General features: G+C 33.3%; 3 protein-coding genes across 4 annotated transcripts in view; all 3 read left to right on the plus strand.

The window, feature by feature from the left end:
* The first annotated feature begins 217 nt into the window (after positions 1-217).
* LOC130662421 (far upstream element-binding protein 1-like) lies at positions 218-18,331 on the plus strand. Of its 2 annotated transcripts, none has more exons than XM_057461294.1 (25): positions 218-409; positions 3,822-3,882; positions 5,069-5,101; positions 5,213-5,266; positions 5,338-5,398; positions 5,578-5,639; positions 5,935-6,006; positions 6,088-6,160; positions 6,248-6,305; positions 7,258-7,333; positions 10,493-10,524; positions 10,603-10,701; positions 11,417-11,464; positions 11,625-11,675; positions 11,752-11,851; positions 12,254-12,348; positions 12,436-12,462; positions 12,536-12,758; positions 12,845-12,946; positions 13,111-13,169; positions 13,315-13,361; positions 13,437-13,698; positions 13,775-14,018; positions 14,190-14,297; positions 16,842-18,331. In XM_057461294.1, the coding sequence occupies exons 1-24, from the start codon at positions 347-349 to the stop codon at positions 14,294-14,296; spliced, it is 2,109 nt and encodes a 702-aa protein (XP_057317277.1). In that variant the 5' UTR covers positions 218-346; the 3' UTR covers position 14,297; positions 16,842-18,331. The 2 variants fall into 2 exon arrangements, with proteins under 2 accessions (XP_057317277.1, XP_057317276.1); XM_057461293.1 differs by lacking the exon at positions 16,842-18,331 and adding an exon at positions 16,253-16,511.
* LOC130662427 (trans-L-3-hydroxyproline dehydratase-like) lies at positions 18,166-22,424 on the plus strand. The gene is made up of 4 exons (XM_057461300.1): positions 18,166-18,761; positions 19,071-19,408; positions 21,283-21,411; positions 21,881-22,424. Exons 1-4 carry the CDS (start codon positions 18,347-18,349, stop codon positions 22,013-22,015), a joined length of 1,017 nt encoding a protein of 338 aa, XP_057317283.1. The 5' UTR covers positions 18,166-18,346; the 3' UTR covers positions 22,016-22,424.
* The window catches only part of LOC130662420 (kinesin-like protein KIF23), a 69,764-nt gene continuing 64,884 nt past the window's right edge, over positions 18,289-23,168 (plus strand). Inside the window, exon 1 of the mRNA XM_057461292.1 lies at positions 18,289-18,298. The gene's annotated coding sequence lies outside the window, so the exon portion shown is untranslated. The remainder of the gene's footprint in view (positions 18,299-23,168) is intronic.

Below are 23,168 nucleotides of genomic sequence, written 5' to 3' on the forward strand. Positions count from 1 at the left end.
AGTCAAGTAATAGATTAGAGCAGTAGCCATGGCTGTTCACTATCTATACCATGCCCATGCAGACTAGAGCTTGCCTTCCTTCCGTGGATTTCTCCACTTTTGGTAAAGCAGTATCATGTTATACTATAAAACTTCATATCAAAATTTTGTCTACATTCGAGTAATCCCGTTTGATAGCCAGCGAAGAATAGTCGAAGCAAGTTGTTTCTGGTACCCAGTCTTTCCGACTGATTGAGTGGAAGCTTCGTACATGTGTGCGCGAGATTCACAAGCTAGCTAAAACAAAGTTAGAAAATTTTAGTTATAAAATTCAAGCTACAGAAAACTTTCTCAAATACAAGCTATTATGGCAACTCAAACAACTGATCAACAAAATGCTCTTAAAGACGCCATGGCTCGAGCCAAACAGGTTGGTCCGATTTTTTTTGTCTGTTTCTAAAAGCAAATACGAGTCTGGATATTTCTTTTCCATTGCATATTAACAAATTATTATTTTTTTGTCTGTTTCTGAAAGCAAATATGAGTCTATACTTCTTTGCCATTGCATTTGCACCAATGGATTATAATTATTTGTAATGTTTTATTACATTGTTTTAATGTTTAATATTTTTTCGTTTTTTGGCAGTTAACCTTTTTACTGTACACTGCCCTTTTTACTTGTGTCATTTGGTGGCCTTCATGTTGTTATTAGCCTCGCTATTGTGTTGGTATCCAGACATCGAATTATAAGTGCAACTTGTTGTATTTTAGCCACTTTTCTTATGGCAAATAAGTTAAATTGAATTGAAATTGAATGTTACAAAAAGTTTAGTTCAGATTTCTGTAAGGACCATAAGCGTATAAAAATAGTATCTATATTGCCATGCATATGTAGAGTTTAACTATGGCAACTTTATGCGTAAAACGTGTGCTTTTGTTCGACATCGAACTCCATAACTTATCCATATTTTATTTCTGTGATGCAAAGCAGTATGTAGTTTCAATTTCGTTGACCTGGTCATAAAAAAGACAACCTTCAAAGTAAACACAATTATCATAGGCTGTAACGTCTCTACGATTATTTGACAAATATCATTTCAATATGTATAATATTTTATTTGAAACAATTTATATATGATTGTGAAAATTATTTCGTTTCAACACAATGTAAATTTATTTTAGTTCAAATCGTTTCATAATCACTTCATAATCACATAATGTTTATATCATATATTGGTATTTCTAAAGAAATTTAGCTATCAAATTATGTAAATATTTTTTTATGTTTTTTGCTTACGCCAGCAGTGCAGTGCAGATAAAAAAAATTGGGAAAAATTGTTTATTCTTTATCTGTTATGTGTAGAACTTCAAAATATAGTGCAACAATGTTTAATGTTCAGAGAGGTGTTTTCTATTTTCTCAGAACAAAGTATGAAGTATTTATGCTTTTTAACTCTTCAACTGCCAAGGACCTATTTGATAAATCGTACCCACAAACCAGCCACTTTTGTCCAAAAATAGAAATTGTTACACACCACCACATAATTTAGATATCTGGTGTTCTACAAAGAGTTAGAAGTTCAATGAGCTCATTTTGGAAAGGTTATGAGAAGCTGTAACTCATTAAATTAATAAAATATGGGAGATCTGCTGTGCTATACAAAATCTTTTGTCATGAATACAGTATTAAATTATTTTTTTATTTAGATTTAAAAAATGCAGTCAGCACAGTTTAAAAAACAATGAACACTCCTTTTTTGAAAAATAAATAAATTTAACTAAGCCTTTATAAAGTATAAAATATTTGACTCTAAAACAACAATATTTATTTTATAAAGATAAAATAAAAAAAGGAAAAAAACGTTTAAAAAGTTCTTATGAAGTTTTTGTTAAATGATTCTTACCTTGATGAGGTAACTTAAAGGCTTCACCAGTCTCTAATATTATTGTATTGGTTACTGAAAGATAACAACAGAATTAACACAAATCGCAATATCAACATTGCCACCAGTAACACAATTTTAAAGCCAACACAAGTATAATACCATTACACAACCATACAGATGCCAAACTACCCATTAATGATTACAAAATCTTTCGAACAGATAGCACTCGTACAAAGGCATCCCAACATGGACGGTACTCAGGTGGTGTATGTTCAAAATAACCTTGCAGCCACCTTTAAATCAGTCCTAAACTACTCAGACAATGCAATACGGATCATTGTCATCTTCTCAGAGCATGAAAACTCAGCCCTAGCTACTGTATACCACCAACCAGATGACCACTAAAACAACAAAACATCCGAAAACTATTCACAAGCAATAAATGAGCTACATCAAGTACTGAACATCTCCCTATCTCCAGACATATTCATAATGGGTGACTTTAACCTACCTCACACCAACTGACCCGATTGCACCCCAAACCAAAATAGTAGCAGAGGTGAAAAAGAAATGATCACCATCACAAACAACCTACTACTTGAACTCAATCTCACCCAAATCATCCACAAACCTACCCACACAGCTGGAAACATACTTAACCATGTATTCACCAACACCACCACCATCATTCACGATATCTCATTTATACCTACACTCAGATCAATATCACACCACTGCTTCCTAGATATATCAACATCTTATGTACCCTCACATATCCCACAACAGACAATTCCTAGAGTCTTCTCATCCCCTTTTGATCTTCTAAATTACCAGAGTGAAAATGAAAACTAGACTTGCATAACGGAAAACCTCCAAGTAGTCAACTGGGAGCAGGATTTCCAAGATCTTGATGTACCGGAAATGCTAAAGAAATTTTACAACATCTGCACCAAGGCATCAAAAATACATGTCCCATCAAGAAAGATAGAACAAACCAACAGAAATAAAATTCCAAGAGAGAGAATGGCACTCATGAGAAGACAAACCACGATAAACAAACAACTAGTACAGGTTACATTGCCATACTGGGCTCCAGGCAGACACTGTTCCCAATGACAATGTGTCTTGGTGGTTGCAAAACAGTTCTCTTTCAATAGCATCTCCCTGAAGAAAAGCTGAAGTGATATCAAGTGAATTAATCTGCCAATCATTGCTAACTATGTGAAAGACTTTATTTGCCACAAGTTGGAGAATCTGCTGTCAACGCGGAATCCCCCCCCCCCCCTTAATAACTTTTCATGGGTTTGTTCAAATTGAATCAGACTTGGCACACTTATAGCACGTCATAAAAGGAACAGAATGGCAGCAATAAATTTTTGCTTTTTCATTGCATTTTCCTTGACGTCATCAGAAGCTTGAAATTTTTTTGCTGTTTTGCTTTTTTTTGCTGTTTTTGCGTGGATTACATAAAAAATTGCCCGGAAATCTTTTTTTATTTATTTTCGGGTAAAATCTGATAAAATCGGGAAATCAGATTAATCACATGTTCAAGTTTTGCAAAATAATTCTTCCTATTAAAACAAACTTGTGTTGCAAGTTTGAAAAATTATGAAATCGGATTAATCATGTGTTCAAATTATGCAAAATAATTCTTCCTATTAAAACAAAGTTGTGTTGCATGTTTGAAGTTCTAAGGATAATCCTAACAGGAGTTATTAAATTTCCCCCTTTATAAGGATTTCATAGAGATTTTTAGAGGTAGTTTCAAGTAATTGCCAATATCAAGGCCTCTAAAGGGTATTGGTCCTAAAAATTTGGCATGCAGGTGTCTAATACATAAATATTGAAACTCAGTAAGTTTCATAGCCATATCACATAGCATTGAGGAGTTATTAAAATAAAACCATCAGTAAGTAACCGTCTGTAGCCCATTTGAATGTATGTAAATATTTTTAGATTGCTGCTAAACTTGCACAACAGGCAAACACAGCTCCTACAGATGTTACTGGAACCGATGGTAATATTTTTAGATGAACTTTTTGTTTGTTTCTTGTGGTTTGAGGATGTAGGAAATCTTTGTTAAGAGCAAATGCACCTGAGAATCTGAAGGATATAGAAACTGAAATCATGGGGGTCAACCTAATATGCTTAACATTTCTGTAAATTTAATTGATTAACAAACCAGAAAATATTTATTCCTTCTTTTAAATTTATGATCACCAAACTTGATCAAATGATAGATAATCATTGTATCTATTATTTAAAACATAAAAACTTTTATCTGCCATATCAACCACATCAACAATATCAACCTCCAAACAAAATGTTCCCATAAAAGACAATTTGAACATCAGTAAAGACCTCATTGAAAACGATGCTGCATTTGGTGAAAAGACAAAAAATTCAGTGTTTTGTTGACCAAAACATGATTCTGTTTAATGACAACTATATGCTCAAAAAGACAGTTGTCATTGGAAGTCCTATATCGTCGCTAGTTGTGGAAATATACATGCAGTATACATTGGACAACAACGTTGTCACATCAGACAGATGTCCAAAGAATTTGTTGACAATTTATTTGCCATAATCAAAAGATCCAATCTAGAAGTGGTCCATAAACACATCAGTAGCCTCCACTGACAAATTGAATTCACTTGAACACGGTGGAAGCATCTTTTTCTTGACACATTATTCTAACACAAGAATGGTGCCATTTCAGTTTCAGTGTATCATAAACCAACACTAAACACTGACCATTAAACCATCAGACATATTAGAAAGAAAGTGTCATCTCCCCATTACTGAATCAAACCATGTATTATATATTGCATAAAATCTTCTTAGCAATGATTCGTTTAACCTTCATCATCATCATCATTCTCGGCTTAACGTCCATTTTCAATAACCCTAGCAACGATTATATGTGCTAAGTGCTCTTTCCTAAAAAAATTTTGGTCTGCCCCTCTATCGATACCCGAAATAACTTTTGGGATCACCCCCTGCTTGGTGCATGTGCTCTTAATAAATTTCAACATAACCTCTTTTGTTTAATAAAAATGTAAATTTGTACAGTTATGCTGCAGGCTGATACAGGCTGACAGTAGCTTTACTTTATATTGTGTAATAGTTGTAATAATAAAATGAAATAGATTATACCTGGGCTTTTTTCTAAATGTTATGTCTGTTTATTATTTTATATTTAGGTGACTCTCGTAAAAGAGGTCTCCCAGATTCATGTAAGTCAATTCTTCATCTACCATCTATAGTTATTAATTTAGGTATTGCCTGGAAATTTACTCACCTAGATGACAAAATTCAGAATGTATAGTTTTGTGCTTGATTTTTAGTTAATGTTATGGGTACTGAAGCTAAAAAACCAGCTATGCAAATGACAAACTTAGGTAAGACAAGGACTTGTTTTTTAAATATCTGAGATTTTAGCATGCATTTCAAGCATTCCTTGTTTTTTTAGCTGTTGACCACACAGATCCAAAGGTCATTGCTCAGCAAGTAGCAAACAGTCTTGTGCAGAGGTATTCTATTCTTTCCATTTTCAAATTTTTTCTCCTAGATGTGCCTCTTAAAAGAGGTTTATTAAACCGCGTTGCAATAGGCTATGACTATAAATTGAAAAGTAATTTTTGCCACTAACCTGCCTGCTTTGTGAGACACAACATTTTGCCATGAAATGACTAGAATATTATTTTTGTAGGGCTGGACTTGGTTCAATGATTGTGGAAGAAGTGACCATACCAAATAAACTAGTTGGATTAGGTAGTGATTTACATTGCTGTATTTTGTTTACTAATGAGTAATAATACTAACATAATTTATTATGAGCAACAACGCAATTCAAATATGATGCAATAATAGGATAATTGGATACATTTTTATCTAAAATTTAACCATAATAATACCTAGGCCTTTAACTCAGAAAATATAGCATTTAAATTGCACTTTAGGATAGCCTCAATACTTAGCTACTTAAATCTAAGATAACATCAGTTCCTGAGTAGCTATTAGAAAATAAAAGTGAAATTACCATGATAAGTACTTGTTTGTGTTTTAGTTATTGGAAGAGGTGGTGAAATGATAAATAAATTACAGACAGATTCTGGTGCTAAAATTCAGGTTGCACCTGGTAGGCATTTTTTTGTTTATTATTTCTGTTGTCTTTACTTTTCCCTAAAATGAATATTAATTTTACCCCTTTCTTTCTTAGATCCACCACCAGAGATGGCACATTTTGTTCAAGACAGACAGATCACAATCACAGGCACAACCGATGCTGTTAAGTAAGCACTTTTTTTACTTTTTCTTTCCATAATTTTATGGTAGAATTGATTTTCTTATTTTTTTCATCTTTGTATATTTTCACTTAGTAAGGCAAAGAATTTAATCGAAGAAATAAGGATGGATGGAAAAGTTCCAGAGAGACTGGTTTGTGTTTTTTTAGAATTTTTAGTGCGTGTCAGAAAATAGCTTTAATTATGCGTCCCTGATTGTCCTTGCAAACAAAAGAGCTACTAATCAAAAATTTGATGAATGATAAACAAGGGTAAAATTGTTGTCTAAATTTCTGGTCACAAATTTAGCATGTCAAGAGCAAGTGTGAATACAATTAAATTAAGTAGCCTAAAAAAAATTGGAATCCTGATAAAATCTTATAAAACTCACTTAAGATTCGAAAATTATTTTTCCTCCTAAAATCTCCAAAAATTGTTTATCCTGACATGGTTTTCCTTATAATTTTTGAAAAAAGGTTAAAAAAATTACACGATGAGAAGGTGTGATTATAAGTAACTGTCAATTTTCTCCTAAATCCTTTGTAGAAATTAAAACTTTATACTTTTTTTATTGTTTTTTCCAAAAACAACAATCTCCAAAAAGGATGTAAAATTTTAAATCAGGGAGCACCCTAAATAAGTGTAAGATGCAACAAAATATGTCAAGATTTTAACATCTTGAAAACACAAGCTTTAGCAAAGTTTATTTACGAACTTGGGCCGGACTCTAGCTAAGGCTTCCATAAGTTATTACCACACAAGTCCATTTAGACTAATTAAATGTTAAATTTGCTGAAGAAAATGACAAAACTGAAAAAATATGAAACTAACAGAATTCGGCTGTAGCTAAAACATAACTTGTATTTCCAAATTTAAACGAATATCTGGAAACATGAGTTAAATAGCTTTCTTTTATTACACCTGAAATGATTGCGACTCGAACCTAAAAAATTAAACCCGTTCAAGATGGTGAGATTTTAAGTTCTGGATTGTCATCGTAATAAGCTGTCAGGACAAGCTCATAATAGAAAATGGACTTGCATTTGTTACATGTTGTAGATATTAAATACGAATTCTCCTATTGTTTTTAACCTCTTATTATTTAGGTCATGAGTGGTGGAGGTGGTGGTGAATTTTCTACGGATATGATGATTGCTGCTGGCAAAGTTGGCCTCGTAATAGGTACGTTTTCGATTTTCAGCAAAGTCTAAGAGACTTCATGTTTTTAGCTTAACAGGATTATTATGAACAGCCTTGTTAATCAAATATTGATTCAAAGACAGTTCGGAAATACTCAATTTCTACTTGCTTTGCAAGAGAAATTCAGTCACTCGTTTTTCTGAAAACTAGACAAAAAAAGCACTTCGTTTTTAGCTAGGTTTTTATCTTTCGACTAGATATCCATTTTGCGTAACATTTTTTAAAACATTTTAAGAAAATTTGGCTCTACATATAAAATACCACTTTCAATATTTTAAAATGTACTCTCAAACGTAAATAGCATTAGTGCACTATGAAACATATTATTGCTTTTGAAAAAAGACATTGTTGGGAGGGTTGATCATGCCCAAAAGAAATCACAGATTAAGTCATCAATTTTTGATTTAGTTTTGTTAAAATTTCATGTAAATCCAGATAATTTTTTTTCAAAATAGCTATTTTTCCTTTTTTTTTTTTTGTTAAAAAATTCTAAACTAGATCTCCAATCTTTTTGTTACAATTTCTATAAGATTTAGGGTCCATTTTTTTCAACTTAGGAAACAGCTACAAATACCACATGTACCAACTAAACTTATCAGGGCTGAAAAAAGAACTGATATCTGGCCACAAACACCGCCACATTAGTTCGCCATTTTGAAAATGGATCATTCGAAAATAAAGTAATTATTTCGTTGTTATTTGCATAAACAAGACGTATGATATACGCAAACAACCTCGCGAATAAAGTTTACAAAAAGCTGTCTATCAAATTGGGATTTTTGTTACGAAGTTAGACACGACATATTTTACTATTCAGATACGCAATAATATTTGTTACACACTTATTTTTCAAAATTGATTTGTGAGACCTTACTGAACGGAAAATTCCTCGAACTTTTAATTTTCGATGGGTCCGTCTTGGGTGAACCGACTGACAGGAAGAAGAAAGACCACAAACCCACAAGTCCCAAAATTTGCGAAATTCATTAATTCAGGTAATTCTGCCTACATACACTTTTAAAAAGTTTGGTGGAAACACCTTTATTTACTAGTTAGTTAAACAAGTGTTTTGAACACTTGTCTTATCTTTTTAAAAAAGAAAAAAGAAAAAAAAAGTAAAAATAGTTACCAAGATGAGATTCGAACACACGACGACTCCCGTGTCGGTGCTCAGAGAGGCAAAAATTTCCATTCTTGTAGGACACATTTGCGTTTTAATACAAGCTCGCGAGCTTGTAATAAACCGAATACATTAGTTTGTAAACAAACATGGCCGAGTTACGCACTGGTATTGGAAGAAATTGATGAAGTTTTCTATTACATACTAATTATGTTACTACGCAACAAGCATAAATTATACAATAATTATTTTAAATATGGTAACTTTTTGCAAATAAATTACTCTGATTGCCGCGTTTTATTAGAATAAAATGGCTGAAAGTTGGTAGTTGGAGCATGAAGGTTTACACTAGAGGTCCAGCTTAGTTTAGCTATGAGTACCACCACTACTACGTTTGCCTTGCTTCCGGAGAGAGGCAAATAAATTCAGATACAAGTACCACAAAAGACTGAAAAAATTAAAAATTTCTAAAAATGGTGGGATTTGTGGTACTTGTAGCCAGATATATTGTTGAAAAAAATGGACCCCTACAGTTCTGCTCAAATTTGACAATTTTTTTGGCTAAAATCACATTCTTGTGATCGAATTCAGGGTTCGAATTAACGTAAAATAAATGATAAACTTTCAACATTGCGAACTGTTTTGGCATCTTTACGACCCGTTTTTCATCAATTTGCAAATCAATTTTGTTATAAATTGGAACAAACAGAGAATTAAAATATCTTTTCCTTAAAACCAAACTTGTGTGATTATGACTTTAATCTAAACATGGTGCATTAAAGTTGTGGCATGCACAAAATATCTTGATTGCTCACTAGTCGTTGCTGTTGTTGTTGTTTTTATTCTTTTGAGAATATGTTGAAATTTTGATTCAGAGTTTTGATGATTATTTGTGTAAATAGGTTTGCAGTATTCAAAAAACGTTTCGCATTTAGTGAACTACGAACCCTTATTTCGATCAATTAAAACGTATGTACTGACTTTAAGTTCCTAAACAATGTCGCTAATTTAACGTGTTTAACATCAGATGTATACTACAAGGTTTATATGACAGACACGTAGTTAGAGTCAGTATCTAGGTACATGCTAACACTCCAAACTCTGACGTATTTTGTTATGCTGTGATCGAACTGGCAGCCCCATTTGGTATTTTGTCACAGGAAGCCTGACAACCTGAGGGACCAGAGGAGCTTCGACCACCAAGAAACATAGTTTCTCCTTGCAGACGAACTACAGTATTCCTTTGTCTCATATATAAAATAAATCGAGTTTATTCAGGCTTAATGTGATTTCTTATATGCCATTAAATGATTACAGTAAAGGTTTTTTCTTCTATGGATTAAATAAGAAAACCCTTTTTCAACCACTTTTTAATATTTGGTCACTTGTACCCAAACCAGTATAACGGCGTCTTAAAACCCGCTGGATACGTCACTGTGAAGCATACTCGCTGTGATAGAGTTTTCTCGCCTGGCTGCAGCATGCATTGTTTGATCCTTTATGTAATTTTGAATTAGTGTATATGTGGTCATTTTGGTTTTTTTTATGCTTACGTTAAAGGACTTAAAAATTGTAGCAGTCCAGTTAAAAGACTAAAAATAGTAGCAGGCAACACAACAAATTAAAATATCTGATTTATAGTACAAAGAATTAAAGTCGAAAAGCTGTTTCTGCATATGAACCCATAGAATGTCAAAAGATTTTCTTGGACTGTCCTCCAGGAAACTCATACAAATTGTTGCCTATGGAATTTCTAGCTGGTCAATGCAAAGCAACTGAATCTTTCAATTGAAGTCAATTTACTCTGATAAATAAATCATGTAATGTGTATCTCAAAAAAATGGTAATCTGTAAAACATAAGTTCCTAACCTTGCACATTTGGAGTGTCGAGCACGAATCACAGTACTTAACCAACAATATTAACGTTTATAAACTATACTAATTGTTGGATGCTTACAGAATCCATGGGGTTCTAAAGGATGTTCCTTAACATATGCATGACTTCTGTTTCTTGTTCCAGGTAAAGGAGGTGAAACTATCAAGAGCCTGCAAGTGTGTATAAATGATTGTATTTTGATGGTGAAGTTTTTACACTTTTAAATTATGCTAAAATATTTAATGTTTTTTCAGGAGAGAGCTGGTTGCAAAATGGTATTGTTTCAAGATAACGAGTATGCAAACGCACCTGAAAAACCTTTGCGCATTAGTGGAGAACAATCCAAAGTCTTGGTACCTATACTATATTAGTTTAAATTTAAAAAATCTTATGTTGTAGAATGTGGACTTTATAGGATGCTCATATAATATTTAATGGGGTATTTCGGTTAATACCACCCCTTAAAATTTTAATTTAAACGTTTTTGCCTGTTGTTTCTTCTATATATAAGTAGTTGTAATCCAAAGTTTTGTATCCAAATATTTCCTGTCTTCATTTTAGAGGGTTTTTTTACTAAAATTTGCAGAAGTGTTGAAATGTGCCTCAGGCCTGTTTTTAAAGTTAAAAAACCTTTTATTGACACATTATTTGTTTGGAATTTTTCACAGATATTAAACATAGTTAGGCAATTAAGCATAATTTAGCATTTTTTTGTTTCAAATATTTGAGGGTATAGGTTTTTAGTCAAACTTACACTTTTTAGGATCTTTAAAGTAGTACCACCATTTTTGTTTGTGGCCAGGTATCCAGTTGCTTTTTATTAATAGTTAGAAATCAAACTAAGTATTTTCATGAACTGTATTTCCATCCCTATTTACACTTCGGGAGCAAAGAAAATATTTTTGACTGTCAGGATGCAACAGGCAAAAAGATAGACAAATGCAAAAAATAAATTTTTCAGGGTATATATAACCCGAATGCCAGAGTTTTTTCTGTGGGTAAATATAGACTACAGGGATGTAGAGTTACACAGCACTTATATAATAAAAATTGTGATTATCATTGTAGTATGGAAAGCAACTAGTTCAAGATCTGTTAACAATGAAAGAGCTAGAGGTAAGAAAATTATATTTTCTATCCTATCCAAGCTTTTCTATCCTCAGAAAAACTTATTTTAACATTTATGGTTTTTTTGAATCCATTGAATTAATTTCATGGTAACTTTTGATAATTAATGTGGTGATGTTGTAACTTCTTTTTTTTACTATTTTCTTAGACAATCAACCCTCACAAAAAACATTTAGAAGGTGGAAATACATATGAAGAGGTAAGATACTTTTATCTATGATACCTTTTCTATGTTCAATTAACTTACTTTTTTTTTGTGATATGTACTCTATTAGGTTCAAGTACCTCGAGATGCGGTTGGTTTTGTTATTGGAGCTAAAGGAGCAAGTATCAATATGATACAGCAGCAAAGTGGTTGTCGAGTGCAATTCAAAAGTATGTGTATATTTTGATTTAACTGATGTGGCCAAATACTTCTTTAAAAAAAAGTAACCTCTCTTTCAAAAATTAAGGATATTTTAACTGAATTACAAAACAGTTTTTTTTTCATTTGGTTAAAAAAAAGAAACACAGAGAGAATCACAATTTAAACTTGTCAAACCTTTTTGTAATTGCAGAAAAAACATCTCTACAGTACACATACGCTTTTATAATGCACAATATGTTGTTATTTGAGGATGTTTATTTCCTTTTTTATCAAACTCCGCCATAATTTATACTTGCTGAAGCACACATGCCTTCGTAAATATAAATATTGAATATTAATTATGTGGAAGAAAGAGAAACTTGAGTATCATTTAAAGCCTGTATTGAAAGTATGTATGTATATTGTTATAGATGACATGGAAGGTGATTTTAAAATTGCAATGCTTACTGGAAATCCACAGCAAGTAGCAATGGCAAAGGCTAAACTAAATGAAATTCTACAATCTGTAAGAAAATGTTTTTTAACAGTGACAAAATGTTATTTCGTCCAGATGTTGTTGTGTAGGCATTAATAAAAAAATATTCATTTTTAGCACCAAGACAGAAGAGGTGGAGGAAATGTGAGTGTATCATAAAATCTCTTTTTTTGCTTGTGTTTTGTTTTTAATTAATATTCATGTACCTTTTTTTAAGTGGCAGGGAGTTCGAGGACCAAGACCAGCCTGGGGCCAACAAGGTGGGCATTTTAATGGTGCTCCAAGACCTAATTGGAGTGGTCCTGGAGGTAATCAGGGCCCAAGATGGGGTGGACCAGCACCTCGGGGTAACTTTGGTGGTCAAGGTGCTCTGCCACCAGGACATAAGCACATGGTTATTCATGTACCAGCGAATAAATGTGGATTGGTTATTGGAAAAGGTTAGTGTGGTAAATTTCATGTGGTTCATTTGTTTATCTGATTTTGAAAAATGCAGAAATCTTATTTTTCAACTTACTCTTTACAGGAGGAGAAACATTAAAGCATATACACAACGAAACAAAAGTAAATATTGAAATCAATCGAGAAGTACCGGAAGTCTCCCCCTTTAGGGTTTTTCATTTGAGAGGTAATTTGAAATGTATTTTGGCACAGTACTACTTGTGACTGAGAATTCATAATTTGCGAAATTACAGGCTATATTTTTAATCGCTTTCCCAACTTGGCAAGCTTGTGAGTGAAACTTGTCTGTTTATTCTCGTATATGTGTGAGTTCATTATTTTTATGATTAGGTACCGATGAACAAATACAGCAGGCTACAGAAATCATTCGTGAAAAAATCGGGGATCCTGTTAGTATTTTCATTTTTTTACCCAGCATCGTACATAAAAATTTTACTTTAAGAGTTGGATTTATGATTAGGAATTGTCTAAGTTTATAATTTTCGTTTTTAACTTTATATGTAAATTAATCAATATTGTTCACTATTGCACTAGAGCGTTGTTGCCAAACCTGCTGATGAAAGTCAAAGCGGAAACACAGGGTATGACTTTATAAAGCATGTATTATCTGTGTTTTTAACACAGTTAATAAGTGATGTTATATGATTTGGTTTTAGTCAAGGCGAGTATGGAGGTGGGCATGGTAGTGGATGGGGAGGTGCACAGAACCAACAGTGGGGAGGTCAACAAGCTGGTTGGGGACAGCAACCTGGTCAAAATCAGTGGAATCAACAAGGTTGGAATCAACAACCTGGTGCTGCTGGCTGGAATCAACAGCAGGGTGTACCACAAGCATGGGATCAACAGCAACAATGGCAGCAACCTCAACAAGGTCAATGGCCAAACCAACAGTACCAGCAATGGGGACAACAACCACAGGTTTTGATTATCTATTTTAATAATATTAGCATTATGTCACTGCATTTTTTATTTAATATAGTTTTTTTAAAATTAGGCACAACCTGCTGCTGCACAAACTGGTACGCCTGGTGCAGATCCAGCACAGGCAGGTCAACAGGCAGGTGGACAACAAGACTATAGTGCTGCGTGGGCTGCTTACTATCAACAACAAAGCCAATACTATCAACAATATGCTATGCAACAGCAGCAACAACCAACTTCGACTTCTGCTACATCCACTACTGATCCATCAACGGGTGCCGTAGTAGCTCCAACATCTGGGACTGCAGCTACTACTGGTAAGAAAAGCGTTTTACATCACCCCATGTGTCTGAAAGGTTGTGTGATAGCGAAAAGTTTCTATAGATCACTTCAAAGCATTAGTTACCACACCCTGCTCAATCTAAGAAAACAAAAAACGAACATAGACAGTCACAGCTCTAATAAAACTTATTGATTCCACTTTCTAGCTGGTCAAGCACAGACCATGGCTGACTATCAGGCAAAACTAGCGGAATATTATAAGTCGTTTGGACAACAATCACAACAACCTCAACAACAACAACCACCTCAATAAGGTAATACATAAATTTTAAGGACTTTTCAGAGCTAGTAATATCTGATCTATATCTCACTTTTGTTCTGTCCTACAAATTACCTAATTATGTAAATAATTATCTTACTTCGGTTTTTCTATATATGCATATCTCCACCGAATGATTCGCGAAAAAAAGTAAAAGCAGCTGGATTCTTAAAGCTTTTCAGCTAGGAAGTTCAATAAAATACTTGTTCGTGCAGGGTCAACATTTGATCTTCTCCCAGCCTTTAAAATTTTAGTACGTGTACGCCAGTTTGCGCTCGCTTTTAACAGCTAGCATATCCACTTTGTTTACCAAAGGCTTATGTTATACTTCAAACAAGTGGGGGATTTTGTCAAACAGGGCTGAATTAATATATTTTTATCACTGGAAACTATTTTAAACATCCTTGCTGCATGGCAACATTTACTTCTGACAATCCGTACTCATTAAGGTGGCAGTAACCCTTTAATAAATTTTAGTATTTTTTACCGTAATTAGTTACTGCGAATTATTGGCACACTATATATCCATAATTTTTACTGTTATAACACTTTTATTAAGATTTTATAGCTATAACTATCTTAACACGTATTTAAGAAATTAGGCAGCATACAATGACGTAATTATTAAAGAAAAGCTTTAATAACGACAAAGATAGTACTGCACTTCAAGAGCTGCATCTATCGATAGCATTTTCATTTTTCTATAGTTCTGATAAGGTGTGAGAAAAGATTTTTATTTTAAATATTTTTTTTTTCAACAGCGTTTTATGCAGCAGAGGACGCTACCCAAGAATCTTTCAAAATATACAAAAGTTTGAAAATTATTTTCTCAACTTGGTTAACCCAAAGTTTATTTAAAAACAGAAGCTAATGGGACAAACGTAACAAAAAGCAAACTTGTTTAAAAAAAAGGATTTTTATCAACCTATTGCTTCCATCTGGGTCCGTGAAAAAGTTAATTACTTTAATTGCTGTGACCTGATTGGTTAATTTCGATCCTCTAATTATCTCTTCAAATAATAAATAGCCAAAGATGATTACGATCATTGCCCGTCGATGAAAGCTGTAGCTGTCGAAACGTAGCCTAGAATAAACTCGCTTGTTCATGACATGATAATATTTATAATATTCAATGACAATGACCGAACAGACAAGTGGTAATATTTTTTAAAATCTAGAGGTTGCAATAAATTGGTGTTGATTTTTGTATATTTATTATACATTTTTAACTGGGAATTTATGCTGACTCATCAATTTAGATAAGTCACTATCATTTTTGCACGTGTTAAGGTCTATACTGAGTAAATACACTGAGTAAATAATGCAATTGTTTGGTCAGCTAAAAAAGGATTACTGCCACCTTAAATAAACATAACAAAACCATATTTACAGTTAAATTAATATAAAACCACATGTTCATGAAAAGACCTTGTGAAAATAGTTTTTAGAACCATAATTGGAAAATACTTCAATTGTTATTATTAATCTGTTAACCTTCTCGGTATGCGGAACTACGATATAGCGACAGAGTGGTGGATTAAATGTTTTTGAAATTGCTTTTTCATCCAATCAATGTAGCTTTGTAAATTTTTAAACCAACCAGAATTTTTTTTTCGAAATCATAACAAGTATATGTTTATGCTTGACGCTATTGCGATGTTTAGTAAAGTACAAGACTAACAAATGTGGCATCACGAAAGATAAAACTAACAAAAAGTTTTATATTTTATTATTTTAAATTGTTTAAGAATTCGCAATTTTTACTTTATAATTTGATAATTTAATTCGCAACTTTTAAAAAACAAAACGTAAACCGTTGATTGGAACGCTGTGCAGCGCGGAGTCGATTAGTTTATAAAAATGTGAATTTGTAGGATGGGACAAACTACGAGATAAAAACTTCACACTATATGTTGACTTTTGTTTTTGTTATGCTCTCTCTATTTGTAGATTTCAATCCATTCTGATGCCCGCTGTACTATATATATGACTGTATCTCAATGCATTGTTTACTGTGTACATACTTATTTCTGCAGAATTAAAAACTGTTTTAAACGCTGCTGTTGTTGTAATATATGTACTGCTTAACCAGCTGCTTGGAATAATTTGTTTATGAACTCGTATTTGCTCACCACGATGCTAGCAATGTTTATGTGTTTTTTAAGAAACTTATTTTAACAAGAGAAAGATATTGGGAAGGTTTTTTAAATATGTATTCTTGTTTTTTGTTGTTTATTTTTTGTTCATCTTGTTCGTACTAATTTTCGCGGATATGATTTTTTGTGCAACACAATTGTAATCTTCGCGCAAGATTATTTTTGTAAACAAGTAAAAACAGAAAGTGATTTTAGCAGGTAGACTATGTACAATTTTTTTTGAAAAAGTTTCCCCGTAAACTTTTTAATTTTTACTCATCTTTGCGCGAAAATTAATTCGAATAAGGTATACCAGGTAAGGCACCATTGTGTTGTTTACCTGACATCATAAAGTAGTCCTTTTTATTTTGTTTTAAAAGTTTTCCTTTTCAAATTTCTCTCAGATTATGGCAGAGAAGGTGATAATCAGGTGTCGATGGCATAGTTAAGCGCTAATGGTAAATTTTTGTCCTGCAATGAGTAGTAGCATGTCCAAGTTGTTGTATAGTGTGTTTACTGCCAATATCTCCTCACTTTAATAACAAAAAATTAAACTGTAAGAGATAAGTTTGTCAAATGTGTCGCCTAGTCTTAGCCTAGTTTTAAGGTGTACTTATCTAAATTGTGATAGTTATGGTTGTCCTATTTCAAGAGGCGTATTCCCATTTCGCAGTTCCAGCGTAGGGCTTAAAACTTTGATTCGATGAATTTCAGCTTAAATACGTTTTGTTTATTGCGAACATATTTTTCGTCCAGTTTTCTTAATAATGATAATCGCCCAGTATCCATTTAGTACTACTGATAAAGTGGGAATTAGCCTTTGGTGAATAAGCTCCATCTTATATTCGTTGTTGGAAATTCATCTCAGTATAGTATGTTATTATTTGCCTAAAAGTTGGGTAGGATTGGGTACCATAAAGTTGAGCAATTAAATGCGCTAAGTAAGTTTGAATAGTTGTTTTGTTTGGTCAGCCATCATGAAAATCCTTCCATGTGCTATTTATAAGCAGTTTTCCAATCTTCTTTTCCTTCAAGAAGGCTGAAAAATTTTGTGATATTTTTAATATATACAATTACATCATTTGAAAGCTCTCAAAAAAGGTACAATATCAAAATTAAGTCTTTCTAGGCAATGGCCTATTGAGAATGCAACTAGGTCAAAAACGACTTCAGTTATTTAGTTATACCGTTGTTTATTTTAAAATCCTTTACTTATGAGAGTATTTATTTTACAATTCTTTATTTTAGTATTTCTTATTTTCTTCATTAGGAGGTCTTAATACCTGATAAAAGATATAACGCTTAAATTAAGCACAAAATCGACAAAAGATGTTAAAAAGTGCATGCGTTTCACTTGGCCTTTAAAATTACAGAAACTCTTAACTCTTGGTGCCCATTTCTATCTAACTACGAGACTTGACTTGTGTATTCAGAGTAAAAAAGTATGGAACTCCTGTGCAAATTTGGGAAACATTTTCCCCATTTTTTTCACGCAAACCTGCAGAGAAATGTCATAATAGGTCAAACGTAATTTAACAAGCACAAAATAAAAAGCTAATAGCTAGAAGAAAGCATACACCACAAATACATTGAATCAAAAACACAACAGAAATTGCTTCAAGACAGTTATTTCTCTTAATACATAAATTCATTGTGAAAAATATTAGTTTGGAATTCGCACCTTGTTCTATGTTTTTTTTCTCTCTGCAAAAGTCTTAACACGACTTTAAAAATCGCATGAGTTGTTAACGCTTTTAAATAAATTTTGGCTCCATTTGTGTGAAGTTACTCTAGCTTAATATGAAGTCCGCGCTGAGCTTTCTGGTCTTATTCGGCATTGCTGAGGCCATTGCTGAGTTTAATTTCAGTTGTATCTCATTTTAAAAAAGCTGGTCACCAGGTTAGAACAATGGAGCCGATTAATACAACCGATTTGCATACAGGTGGTATGCCCGTGCGCATCGTCACATCTGGATACCCTGAAGTCAAAGGAGATACAATCCTGGCAAAAAGAAGATACGCCAAGTCTGATCTAGACCATCTCCGTACGTTTTTGATGCATGAACCGAGGGGTCATTACGATCAATACGGTGCTCTACTTGTTAAACCTGATCACCCTGAGGCCGACATAGGAGTTCTTTTTATGCATAACGACGGCTACAGCACAATGTGCGGGCATGCCACGATTGCAGTTGGAAGGTACGTTGTTGACAACAAGCTGAATAAGCAAGATGTGGGTGTAAAGAATGGAAAGATTGCCACTAACATTCAATGTCCATGTGGGTTGGTGAGAGCTAGCGTGGACGTGAAAGACGGCGTGTCAGGTCAGTGTCTTCATTTGAGGTAGCTTGAAGGGGTGACCCACAAATTCAAAATTGTGCGATCTGTAGAAACAAAGTAAAGTGTATTGGTAATACGATATCACGATTATGATGACTATCGTGCATTTAAACAACAGCTGCGTTGTGTGCTTAGCCACATTGTTATGATCACTGCTTAGACGGAGTTTGGATTCACCACAGCGGCAACTTTTCAATTCGTTACTCGCCCTGTGATAAAAAGATTAGCACCCACCGATAGCTTACTTTCCTTGAAACCATTAAGCGTTTTTTTGTTTGTTTCTGTTTTACTAGGAGCGGTAACGTTTATCAGTGTTCCGGCATTTGCCTGTAAACTTGATTTCACTGTGAAAACTCCTTCATATGGAGATATCAAGTGTGATATTGGATACGGTGGGGCGTTTTACGCATTTGTAGATGTGCACCAGGTTAATCTGGATGTATCCAATTCGCCTTGTACAGAATTGGTAAAGTTTGCGGATGAAATATGTGAAGCTGTGAAGAAACAATATGCTGTCAAGCATCCCGATGACGATGATTTATCATTTTTGTACGGAGCTATACTTACTGATGGCAAAGATTCGTATAGCGAGGAGCCTACGAACAATCTTTGTGTGTTTGGAGATAAAGAAGTGAGTAATTACCTGAAGGAAAAAAAATGAGGGGTAGAATATTTGGGAGATCTGATCAGATGAAATTCCTGCAACATTTTTTTCATAATCCGCCATATTAAATTCCCGCCAAAATTAAATTTACTGTCCGTCAAATTAAATTTGCGCCAAGAATAATTTTTCATTTTTATTTTACAAAATATTTATATTAAACCTGAAAACGTTGATTTGGAGGTAAATAGTGCACATATCTTTTGTCTACTTCCATTATTTCTCTTGTTAAGTTCTCAAGTGGGTCAATTATGAATGATTGGTAAAAAAATAGAAAATGACATTTCTTTGGTATTTATTGAGCTGTGAGAAAGCAAATCAATTTTTCAAATTCATGAAGTCTTTTAGCTATGATAACTTTTCAATCACGCCATGATGTATTGAAACAACCACCAGCAGTCATTTATTTTAAACTTTTTCAAGTATGTATCGGTTCTACGGAGCATTGTTTATTCTTGTAGCATACGCTATGTGTCATTTCCTGGATTTGGAAGAACGTTTCTGTTCAAAAAAACATGAAGATGATGGTGACGTCTAAATCTTGATTTTTTGTATCCTGAATAATCCAGAATTCGTCCAAAAAAATAGTAACCAAAAACAGCATACCGAAAATGATAATCGAATGAAATGATAATCGGTGAATATTTAATATTTTTACAACCAGTACAACTTTTTTTCCAAACTGAGGCTAAAATTAAAATTAGTCCTCTCTGATACCGTATTCTCTCTATTTGACGCCCTGGGCGTTTAATTAATTTTCGAGATTTTAGGGTGGGCGTTAATTGGAGAGGGGCGTTAATTAGAGAGTAGGCGTCTATTAAAAGCAATTAAGACTTTCAAGTAATAGATTTTCTTTTCTTAAGAAAGGAGTTACAAAGAACTGGTAAGGCATCTGCCGATTGAAATATCAGACCTGATTTTTTTATTTTCTGAATAATAAACGTTTACACACTTCGCCCAAATATTGTCTTTATTTGCATTAGTGTAAAATTCTAATAAACACTCCCTTTACATAAAGTATGGATGGACGTTAATTAGAGAGGGGCGTTAAATAGAGAGGGGCGTTTAATACGATTTTTGATGTTTTAGGGTGGGCGTTTATTGGAGAGGGGCGTTAAATAGAGAGAATACGGTATTTAAATTTCTACATCTACAGCCTCGCGTTAATTTTCACACAATTTCTTTTGATCAAAATTGAAAGGTGTGATTATTCAAGCCGCACCGCCTTATTGTGTAAATAAGAAATTTACAGGTTTAAAATGCTGGAAGTCAACATCTTAAAATCATAGAACAAACACAATTATCCTATCCTGATAAAACAAACGAGAGCTGAACAGCTCATGAACTGTGCTTCAACAGTACTGAGACTTTCTCAAGAAAATGGAAGTTAATCTAAAATCTAGCTTCGTTGAAAAAGTTGGAAATAAGTAAGATATGAGCAATAAATTTTTTGGTAGGTTAACAACATTAACTTTTATGTACACAAGAAGCGCAAATGTGCTTCATAAAACAAAATTTTTTAAAAATACTTTGTTCTATATAAAAGATCGCGAAATATTATCTATAAAATGACCTGTGTCCCTCCGTCTATTTCCAGCTTTTATGCATTTTTTAAATGATTTTTTGCATGGACTCTTAAGTGACAAAGTCAGTTTTCTTAGAAAAAATCTTGACTTTTTTCAATTAAATTTTTTTTGGCAAAATACTGGAGCATTCGTGGGTAAAATGAGCCAAAACTGTTCAAAAATACGCATGTTCAAACTTTGTTGAGGATTGGACTATTAGTTTTTCCTGATGACTTAAATCCAAGTAGGTCTATTATATTATGTTTGTTTACAATCTAGGTTGACCGCTCGCCATGTGGTTCGGGCTCAACGGCGCGATTGGCCATTATGTATGCAAAGAAATGTATCCAGTTGCAGCAAGAAAGAGTAACGAGAAATCCAAAAACTGGGAGTCAATTTTATTGCAAGGTTCGTAACTATGAGTGTATGTGTTTAAGGCCCATTAGCGAACTCAAAAGTATTTACGCCTCGGTTCGAAACATCAAAAGACTAAATATTAGTGAATTATTATCTATGTCACTCCATTGCGGAACACTACCGACTCTAGCTTTTTGTTTATACGAGATCCTAACAGGACGAGAAAGGATGCTTAAGGTTTTTTGTTTTCTCGAGTTTTGTGGTTCCATCGACGACTCGTCATTCAAAATTATGCGTAGGGTTGTTTGTTCTACGGGTGCTTTGTGATTCTCTACGAAATTTCATAAAACGAGGAAACCCAAAGTATCTTTGCAGAAACAGATATTTTATTTGCTAAGTTTTGCTTCGGAAGTATAAAACATGCGTTATTAGCTGCTATTTTTCTACATAATAAAAACTGTGTTTTTTTGGGGGGAAATGTAAAATTACATGTTTTTATTATTTGTTGTGTCTAACGCAGGTTGTTGAGGAAACGAAATGTGGCGAGTTCGAGGCTATCCGTGTACAAGTAAAAGGCGAAGCATTTTATACTGGCACGTCAAAGTTTTATGCAGAACCGCGAGATGAGTTGAAGCACGGGTTTTTGATTCGATAATTATTTTTCATGATATCTCTAGTTAAGTGACAATGCACTAAACTAGAAATTTGATCCTTTTGAACAGACAATTTGTTTTTCTTTATAAAAGTTGTAACAAGTTTTAGGTTATACATCAGTCTACAGGGAAAACGAGGGTCCGGTATCTATACTGTCAACACTCGCTAAAGAATAAACAAAACAGTGGATTCAGTAATAAAATGGATGGGAAGAAAGGTCTATTCAGGGACTAGAAAAACTGAAAAGCCTGGCTAAAGTATTAAACTTAATTGGTAATTTCAAGTTTTTGTCATTTTCCAGTATAGTGTTTAAAAAAAGCATAAAGTATACTTTTTTCTTTGTATTTGTCGTGTGTTATCTTTTATTTAATTTGTAGAATGAGTTTTAAATATATATAACTGCACATTTAGATTGATCAATTATTTCGTTTGACATGTCTTTACATTTTGTTTCTTATTAAGTGCTGCATTTAAAACAAAAGTAAAGGATTAAAGTGAATGTATGTATAAACAAGAAGCCCAGGGGCTTGAAGATTTTCGCCATTAGCCTGAAAGATTTTAAAATTTGAAGTTGATCTTGAAAACGGAGAATTATGGGGTAAACAAATCATTGAGTATTCTCAATTATTATTGTAACTAACCTACAATGTTAAAATACAACTCAATAAATAAAAAATAAAATTCATGAATAATTAGTTCTGCTGAATATAGCTTTAGTCTACGTGCTTGAAAAATTGTACAGAAAGAAATGACGTAACATCAAAGATGGCGCATTATAAGACGATCTTCATTATGCTACACTGCACAAGCTTTAACTTTCGATAGCATCTAAACTTTAAAATAAAGTATAGTTCATTGGATAATAAAACAATTTGTTGCACTGTTAGGATTCTTATTGGCTTAAAACTCAGTTTAGCCTCGTTCTCAGAAAATAATCTTTAGCCTGAATAAGTTTCGGGCGTCCAGCCTAGCTGGGCTGTCTCTATCTCTCTATCTATCTCCTCAGGCGATTTTACAGATTCTGACTTAGCTGGCGGAAATCAATGAAATGTATGAACAAATTTTATGTAATTTTAATTAGTTGCTGCTCAACCTTGTAGGCATTGAGAACTATCTGGGTTGAGTGACCATCCTGTAAAAGGCGAAGTCGAGAG

This window comes from Hydractinia symbiolongicarpus, chromosome 10 (assembly GCF_029227915.1).
Source record: "Hydractinia symbiolongicarpus strain clone_291-10 chromosome 10, HSymV2.1, whole genome shotgun sequence".
In the NCBI taxonomy this organism is placed as follows: Eukaryota; Metazoa; Cnidaria; class Hydrozoa; order Anthoathecata; family Hydractiniidae; genus Hydractinia; species Hydractinia symbiolongicarpus.